The sequence below is a fragment of the Glycine soja genome, chromosome 1 (assembly GCF_004193775.1).
Source record: "Glycine soja cultivar W05 chromosome 1, ASM419377v2, whole genome shotgun sequence".
NCBI classification, from domain to species: domain Eukaryota; kingdom Viridiplantae; phylum Streptophyta; class Magnoliopsida; order Fabales; family Fabaceae; genus Glycine; species Glycine soja.
The window spans coordinates 37,774,215-37,784,319 of record NC_041002.1 but is presented as its reverse complement, the minus strand read 5'-3'; the positions used below and the strand labels follow the sequence as shown (position 1 = coordinate 37,784,319).

The window sequence follows — 10,105 nt, the reverse complement described above, 5'->3', positions numbered from 1 at the left end:
TATATATATATATATATATATATATATATATATATATTATGGCATATCATATTTGATTTGTAGTATAATATATGTGTTGTAGGATGATTGTATTTATCAAACAAACACTATAAAATAAATTATGCAATACTAATGGATATCAAAATTTCAGTTTAATGCCTAAGATAATGTATAACTAAATATTTTCATAAAATTATATGATACACATCAATCTTTTCATATAACAACTATTGAAAATAGAATCGATAATAAAACATAGACTTCCGTCCGTACGGACGGATATATAACTAGTTATATTACAACATCGATCTTAAATACTTTTTGATATAGCAACATTAACACGATATTCATTGACATAAATAAACACAAAAGAGAGGATTAATTATGAGTGTGGACCGACAAATCTCACATACGCAAATTGTTTGTTTAGTAGGGACCGACCCATATATTCTGCATCATTTACCTTTCCCTGTAGTTCTCGAAGATCAGCAATTCCTCTTCTTAGAAAACTGATTTGGGGCATCCACAATCTGCTTCCCATAATCTGTGCATGTCCAGAGAAGAAAAACTAGTCCCAAGAAATAATATTCTAATACAAGGAAACAATTGAAAATTCCCAAGGAATCTCCACTGTACAAGTTAGAAAAAAAATTGCTTTTCTCTAATTTGGGCTTTACAGTTAAGACCATCTGCAATATAAAATTATAAAGTTTAAGTGAGTTTATTAAAAGTGATTCTAGTAAGAGTAAATAGTGTATGTCAATCTGTATGCATTTCACAGTCTAATTTTTTTAATATTCATTTAAATGATAAATTATTGTATAAAATAAATTTATTAATTTTTATAATAACTCTGAAAAGTAATACCAATAATAACTTTTGATTATCTGATAATATAATTTTTTTTTACATTAACCGTGTATAAAAATTAAATTCTTTTAGTAATTTTTAATTATTATTTGACAATATGAAACATTTTGTTATTGTTTGATAAAAGTGACTTTGTCTCTAAATTTTAATTTGGCTAGAATTTATTTTATTATTATATTATATATGTGAAGTATTGTGGACTTTTATTGATGATTAATATTTGTGAAGAAATTTAACATGATAAATTTTTTTTATTAAGATTTGAATTCGATAACTTACTTAAAGAATCTTAGTCCAATTCTACCCAAATCAAATAATATTAATCAATGTGTCAAGAATTAATTAAAAGAAACAGCTTCAAGTTAGATTAGAAATTTACAACAAATTTAAAAACTTGCTTTCGAGATAAAAATATTCAAACTTAAATCACTTCACTTTAAATTTTTTTAACCAAAATCAACTTTTTAAATTATTTTAATTTAAAAACAAATTTATGATGTTTATGTAAACACACATTGAATTCATGTTAAATCATCTACAATCTTATTAAAATATCAGCTAACGTGATTTTGAGAAAATATCTACATATTAGATTCTATACTAAGAAAATGATTCTTAATCTAAAATTAATTTTAAGATGAAGCAAATTAGGGTAAATTTTGCAAAAAAAAATCATACTAAAACTTATTACTAATTTGCTTCTAAATTAAAAAATTAAAAAACAAATAAATTCACTTCAAAATTAATTTTAAATAAAATTAAAATTTTACTTTGTAAAAGATCCCCCAATTACACAGTAAGACATTTTTCAATCCATGTGCAAAATGAGTACCTCAGTACTACAACTGAAGCACGGTGAAATATTACATAGACCAATTAATTACAATATTTTGTGAATAAAAGAACCAAAGAGGCAAACACCTGCTATACTTTCATATATTTCTATACTGAAAAAACCCTTTGCACCATCAAATTTCAGTTGACGTTGACCTAACATAACAGTAGCATTAATATTCCTCAAGCTTCAAGTCAATCAGTAGCTCCAACAACACAGAATCTGCAAAATTGTTCTTCTTTTACAAACATGGAGGGCCAGCTTTCTGCACTCTTACCCCTATATATTCTTTTACTGTTGTCTTGTTCCTGTTAACCACCCTCCTTATGTCCACACCACTGTTCACTGTCTCGGTAAGCCCAAATGCAAGTGTCTTAATCTTAAGGTTCCATCCATTTGACGATTTCCTTGATCACTAGAACCCCACAACATTACATTGTGCATGGTCTCTTTCCATATCAGTGAAAATGTTGTAACTTCTCCTAATGGCTTGTACCCTTAATAATAAACGTCAAAAAACATCAAGAAATTCTATGTTTGAACAAGATATGTATGTGAATTATTATAAACTGATAATACATAATTTTTAATTTTTACGGATAAAAAAAACATCAAAAACGTGTTAAGACCACCTTTGATAAGTTGAACCTCGGTAGATCTCTTCACTACAGAAATTTTCAAAGCTCTAAATTTTCCTTAGTGGAGATAGATATGTTGATATGAGTATTGGTGTTATATATGGGGGCCATGGTCTGGGATAAGTCACATGTAATAAAGTGTGATTAATTGATGCCATAGGGAAAAAAGGATCGACCAGTTATCTTAGTACTCAAAACTACAACTCATGACAAAGAGCAATTACAGGTGGCATGAGCCCACCTTGTAACCACTTTTGCAGGAATATAAAACATGCCAAAATTCAAGTTTAATGCTCCCAAATTATAACCCCTCTTCCGATCCTACGCCAATCAGCAATGCTTTTGCAGCATAAAAGACAGAAAAAGAAACCATATTGAGTCCAAAGGCAAAGCATATTTTGAGTGGCGCCATGAATTTAGAGACATGCCCCATTCTTTTTCTGGCAAATTAAAGAAAGTAAATAAACATGGTGTGTGACGGAAGAGATTTAAGTCACTATTCACTAACGCCAGCAGCAGCATAGATCAAAAGAAGAAACACTAAAAACTCTGGTTATTAAGAGTAAACAGAAGAAGCATGTTGTTACCAGCCAACCATCAATAATAATAATAATAATAATAATACATAGGGCATGTGTGGTTTACACAAGAAATGCAGAGCAAAATTAACATCAAACCAAAAGAAAACCTTATGGATCTTTCTTCTCCATGTCAATACAATCCAAGCACACTTCTTGCAATAGAATGTGCTTGATTTGACCTACTTTTCACAGACCCACTTCTTCTGCTCCCCCTCATTGGAGTCAAGTAAAACCTTAAGAGGCCATTGTCAATGTTGTTAGGAGAATACCTTGCACTTCTATTCCTTTCCAACACAAGTTCATCCTTTCCCTTCTTCCCATTCCCATTGCTCTGAACACCATTCCTCCTAAAACCCCCAAACCCACCACCACTACCACCACCATTCCCAATCCCTTGAACATTCCTCCAACTCACACTACTATTGCTCCTCAACATCCTCCCATTAAAACCACTACCACCACCGCCCCACGACTCCGAATACGACCTCTCCACCCCATTCACCCTGCTATACCTATCCTCATCCCCATCCTTGTTCCCGCCACGCCGGTGTATAAACCCCCAAATGCTCCACCGCCACCGCCGCCCCTTCTTCCCTCCCTTCCCATTCCCAATCACTCCCACATCAAACATCTTATCAGAACAGCAATCCTCCCGCATCGAATTGGACCCGAATTCGCGATCATTAAACCCCATTCTCACCCCCTGCACATAATCCACCCCAGCAGGAGCCACCTTAGCATTCCCATTCCCATTCCCATTCCCATTCTCATTCCCATTATTCCCTAACTCATCCACCTCCAAACTAATACTCTTTCTAGCCGAACTAGACCTATCAAGACTCTTCCTCCTCCTGGAACCCGAATCGTAATACTCCCTAGTCTGTGCACTCCCACCAGGCACACTCTCATCTTCATTCGACCCCTCTTCCACTGGAATCTGCATATCGGTCCTCACCACATGGTTCACAGCCACCGGCACCGGCACCGGCGCGTCCTCCACCACCGACAACATCGTCGGCATCCTCGGAAACGCGCTTCTCCCCACCAAATACCCGTCCCACGACGCCCGCGGCTCCTCGATCGAGTACCGCGGGTCGTCGAACGACATCCGCCCGGCGTCCAGCGAGAACCGCCCGGCGTCCAGCGAGAATCTCGGATCGGTGTCGCACGACCGCCGACCGAACCCGTAGTCGGCGATCTCCGACTGCGTGTCGCGGAATTGCCGCCCGATCGGCTTCTCCACCGGCAGCGCGCCGCCGCTCCGCCGCTTCTTCGCCTTCTGCTTCTGCCGCCACTTCTGCAGCTTCTTGCTGAAAACCGAGGCCGCGGAGAAGAAGCTCCCCGCGAGCTCCTTGAAGTCACGCGCTTTCTGCTGCTTGTTGTTCTGAGAAGAATTGAGGTCAATGTGGTCCTTCATTGTCTTCAACCCCTCGTCTTCTTCTTTTACAATAGCAACAAGCTCTTCTTCTTTTTCTTTCTGTTTTAGTATCTCTACTTCAAGTTCTTCGATTTCGTTCACATAGGGCTTGGGCTCGGGCTCCTCTAGAACCCTAATCTCCTCTCTGTCTTCTTCCTCTTCCTCTTCTTCTTCTCCTTCTTCTTCTTGCTGTTCGGGCTGGTCAAGGACGCGTGGAGGATTGTCGTTTTGTTGGGGATGCGGTTCAACGACACGTGGAGGGTTAATGTGAATGGTAATGTCTTGGTGGAAGAGGTTAGAGAGGGTGTTACGGACTCTGACGTCGCAGGATTTGCGCTGGGGTTCGAAGGAGGAGAAGGGTTCGTTTTTGGAGGCGGAGAAGGATTTGGTGCGGCGGAGTTCGGGGAGGGAAGGTGGCCGGAAGAGGGCTTTAAGGGCGGCGGCGGTGGAGGCGGGTTTCCAGGATGAGGAGGAGGAGGAGTTGGCGGTGGAGGGGTTGTTGTTGGGGTCTAAGAGGGCGAGGCGTTCGCAGAGGCATGAGGGACAGAAGCCGGTGAAGGCTTCGTCGGGGTGGCGGGGGCAGGAGGTGGAGGGGCGGTGGGGCTGCGGCGGTTGGGGGGGATTCATAACCGGAAGTGGAGGAGATTGGAGGTTTGAGGTTTGGACATGTTATGAGAAAAGAAATGAATAGAGAAGAAAAAAGAATTGAGTGAGTGTGATTTGTCTGTGTGGAAAGATGACAGGGAAAGAAAGAAAGAGAGATAGAGAGAGAGAGAGCGATGTGATGATAGTGAGAGGGATGGTATGGGATGGGAAGGTTGGTGTGGAACTGTTTTGTTTCCAGGGACAGCCAGAAAACAAAAGTGGCGTGACACAAAATTAAGGTTTATACTTGCTTCCGCTGCTACAATAATAAGATAATAAAGTATGAGTTTTGTTATTTGGAAAAGTTCTTGTGTGAAATGTGCATTAAAATATTTGGATTGATGATATGTAAGTATCCAATATGGTTGTGGCATTGTTGACAAAAATTGTGAAAAGGAAAAACGTAGGGTCGAGTGTGTGGTATTAAAGAATTTAAAAACAAAATCATAAGGATGCATAAAAAAATTATGAATAATATAATTTTGTATATCTTAATAAAAAAATAATTTTTTAATTAATATTCTATGAGCACTAATTAGCATTGGTGTAATTTAAAAGAGAAAGTGTAGAATTAATTACTTCCTCTTGTCTTAAACTTTGATTCTTAATTGAAAAATGTTTAACACTGTTCTTTTTTGTTTGTACAATTGTGGTTATGATTTAGTTTCTATCTAAAAATTATATATGTTATTCATATACATATATTACTTGTTTATCAATCCTAATTTTTATAGTTTAAAATGAACAGTTAAGTGTAGAGAATAAAATATAAAAATTATACAGGTATAGAAACAAAATGAGTAGTTAAATGAACATTTAATTCATACAAACTTATATTAAAATTTTCTTATTTTTTATGGAAAATATTCTTATTTTATTACTTTACTATTTTTATATTATTTTAATTATTGTATTTATAATTTTGTATAGGTGTGCTAACGATTAAGCATTTTAATGGAATAGTATTTTTTTCAATGCAAATATCACTAAAAATAGTATTAATACTTTATTATTAATTTTTTGTGAAAATTAAAAAATTATTAAATTTTTCTCTTAATTATTCTACTATATGTAAGGATATGATTGAAAATTACACATAATTATATCTTGAATTTTAAGATAATAAAATTTTGAAACAAAATAAAATACTAAAATATATAAAAGAATATTAATTAAAAATTAAGGATTTAAGCCTTTGTTTATTTTAATTATAGCTTAAAATTACACTTACATGCGCGGGTTTTAACAGTGATTTTCTTAATTAAAAATTAAGGATTTAAGCCTTTGTGAAATTTTATAACTCATAAATACTACTACAAAAGGGACATTCAAATACGATTCTAAAGGCCGCAATCCGCAGGATAGGAGCATATCTTTATCTATATACACGTACATGCGCGGGTTTTAACAGTGATTTTCTTAATTATCCTCTCGTTATTAGTTGTTACTACTCATTTTTTTAGGGTAATCCTCTCGTTATTATTTAATATGGTAGCAAACACAAAAAAAAATAAAAAAAATACTATGGTAGTAGTATTAGTATTTTCTCTGACTTGCGTTTTGTTTGGTTTGCTGCTTTAACTTTAGGTGAGGAGTGTGGAGTTCTATAGGGTCAGAACTTGTCACTATTTACAGAAAATAAACAATGAGAGGGTGTTGTATTTACTTAAGGTGATGGGGATTGGGGATTGGGGATTGTGCCTTTTGTTGTATCATTTTTGTTTTCTTATGTTTTCTTTTTTCCAATTTATTGATGATGAATTTATAAAATTTAGCTATTAATGAAATATCTATTCCTTTCTGCATTTTTCTCAATAACCCTATTAGTAGCTTGAATCAGTTTTAGCTATCCATTATTGAAACATGTGTTCGCAGCTTTCTAAATTTAATTGTCGAAAATTTAGTTCATAAAAGAAATAAATGAATTTGATTTATTATGTGAAAATTAGCTTTAGGTATGAAACTTAAGGATTTTTCTATATATATATATATATATATATATATATATATATATATATATAATTACAAATATATTTTAAATGTAATTTTGTATGATTTACATAAAATCAATTACTCAAAGCATATTTATATAATATTATACTTAAATATAAATTCCATTTAATTATTTTTAATATCAATTCATTTGTAAACAAGAAACCAACAAATTGTTAGTCTAAATAGAATTGGACTCAAGTGTTCAAGTCTTTAAGTAAAATTTCAAGTTGAATCATATAAATAAAAATATATAATTGAAATAAAAAATCTCACTAATTAAATATAATTAGTTTGATTCTCTAATAAAATTTAATCATTAATAAAATTGATATATATTTTTCATAATAATATAGTTAAAAAAATTTAAATCAAAGGCTCTTTGACATGATATATGCACTTTCACTTTTGGATTTTAATTTGATTCATTGTAAAAAAAAAAAAAGCTATAATTTAATAATGTGTGAATACTTTATTAAAAAGTATGGCTTCCTAATAACAAATATGATGGTTGGCGTCTTTTAATAACTTGACTATACATAATCAAATGGCAATGTACAATGAATTAAATCATCAAATGGCAATGTACAATGAATTAAATCATCAAATGTTATCACAATAAAAAAAATTCTAAAGTATATTTATTAGAAATTATTTTTAAAATGGTATTTAAGATGGTTATTATAAAAGTTAATAAATTTATCATGTAATTTTTTATAAAAATTGTATGATTAAATAACTTTACAATCAATTCATTTTAATTGAATTCATATATAATAAATACATGGTATTTTTTAGAAGTTATATTGTGCAATGGAGACTGTGTCAAATTTAAAAGCTTCAAAATGAAATATCTAAATTCATTTTCAACAATTAAATTGCATGATCAGATTCACAATTTTTAACAAAACAATTATTGATTTAGTTTATAAATTTGTGTCATAAATAGGACATGCAGGAGGCTCCAATAAAATGTTTAATGTAAACAAACTAATTATATGGTGTCTTTTTGGTACTAATAGATTAAAAAAAAGAAAAAAAATTCAAAAACATAAATTAAGCTATTTTCTTTCTAGCTGGGTGAAAAAAATTAAATTTGGAGGTCCCCTTATGACCGCATGGTCCAATTAACAGGCCCATTTGTACAATTGTACAATGTAATGTAATTCAATATATGCATGATCAGATAAAAAAGGAAGAATATTTTGTGTTCTTTCCATTAATATTTTTTGCCCCTCCAAATCACACCTACAGTACCATCTTATTTATCCCAATATTTCAAGATCTGAGTTGTCTTTCTTTTTTGGGACCATATATTTGTCTGGTCACCAAGTGCACGAGCACACAAATAATCATAAAAACAGTATATATGACCAGACCACACCATTATCGTAGGCACGAGGACTATATCATAGGACATTAGGACAAGCAAAGTGCTTATACATCGCAATCTCATCAATAGGCCTAACCAAACTAATGTGATATCTAGTTTTTTTCTCCATTTCTCACCCAAGTTCCAACAACACCAATACCATAGTAGTAGTAGTATCCAAAATGTAGCCGGTAGCCAATAACGGGTGTTATAATTGAATAATTTTATCTTTTAATTATATAGTTATGAGTTCGATCTCTAAATTCATACATAAAAAAATTATATATTAGAAGATATTGAATTTCAATATATATTATTCCCTTTTTTTATTAATCACGAGTATTTTTTATTGAAGATACAATTCTGTTTGAGTCAGATAAAATTATTATAATATTTAATATAAATACACATGCAAGAGTCAACTTTTAGACCATAATTAAATTAGATCAACTCTATACTAATTGATATTGATGCACGCCCTTAGTAGAACTAATATGGATTAGTCTTTGCTTCTCTACCAATAATACCCTAATTCACCAAAAGAGAAAGTACTAACTAGATGTGTCATTAGCAAACCACAAGTTACCTTACAGCTCAATACGGGGCACCCTATTCGTGTTGCACATCCATTCCTTTCTCTATGTACACCTCTCCTTATTATTAAAGTTAGTTTTTTTTTTTCCCTTTTGGTTTCCTTCATCGTAATATTTTTTCCCCCTTTCTTCTTGTTTCATGGGGATGCTTTAGATTTTCAAAGATTCCTGTCGAGAGAGAAAGTGAAAGTAAATCACGCCATCACAATGAGGTTTCGAGAGAGAGAGAGAGAAAGAGGGCTCCTTCTACCTGATTCCCCCACTGCCCTTTCTCACATTTCGCTGTCTTGCTTTCTTTTTCTTTCCTTTTCTTTTTTCCCCCGTCTTTTACTTTCGTTTCCCCCTTTTTCTTTTTCCTGTTTCCAGTTTCTTCTTCTTTTTTTGGCTCTCTTTTCTCCAAACAAAAATTTTAGTATGGTTTTCCCACTTGACTCTACTTTGTGAGCAAACAAACTATATACATGGTGTTTAATTTAGGATTACAGTTTGTAAAGTATGACTTGTGATTAAATCTATTTACTACAGATTAAAATTATGCTTTTGCATGCATGCATGTTAGTTTCTTAGAGTATTTATCTTTCTCAGTTTTTTCACCCTTTTTTATTCATTTTTCTCACTTTTTAGTTGATATTATAGTTATATATTATTATTATTATTATTATTATTATTATTATTTAATACTACTTTTTATTATTAATTAAGTACTATTATTATTACTGGTACGTTCGTAAACACCAAACGTAATATATGCACGTACATGGACCAATTTACTAGTTCAATGGAAAAAAACAATATACTTTTACTTTATGCAAAAAAAAAAAAAGGTAAACTTACACCATTTTGGGGTATAGGGGTAGATAGAAAAGATAGAAAAAATAAAATAAAAGAAGCAACAAATGGTGATAGATATGATAAATAATATGATGAAAAATAAAGAAAAAAACTGAAGTAAAAATTAAATGAAAGATAAAAAAAAAGTAAATGTACAATAATGATAGCTTATATGTAAATTATGGTTTGAAACACAATCATATTATAACACAATTCAGTCACAACTTTTTCAAGAATGTTATGTGCAGATGAAACTCAGTGTATACAATTCTAATAAACCAAAAATTTGGGGTTTTGCAATCTCGGAAAAAAATCTAACGAATTTTTTAAA

The 10,105-nt window shown here is 32.4% G+C and overlaps 1 protein-coding gene across 1 annotated transcript; it reads right to left on the bottom strand.

Annotated features, from left to right (window-relative positions):
* Positions 1–2,906: 2,906 nt before the first annotated feature.
* Positions 2,907–5,205, bottom strand: LOC114415605 (protein OCTOPUS-like). Its single transcript, XM_028380383.1, has one exon. It carries the CDS (start codon positions 4,966–4,968, stop codon positions 3,055–3,057), a length of 1,914 nt encoding a protein of 637 aa, XP_028236184.1. The 5' UTR covers positions 4,969–5,205; the 3' UTR covers positions 2,907–3,054.
* Positions 5,206–10,105: the final 4,900 nt, after the last annotated feature.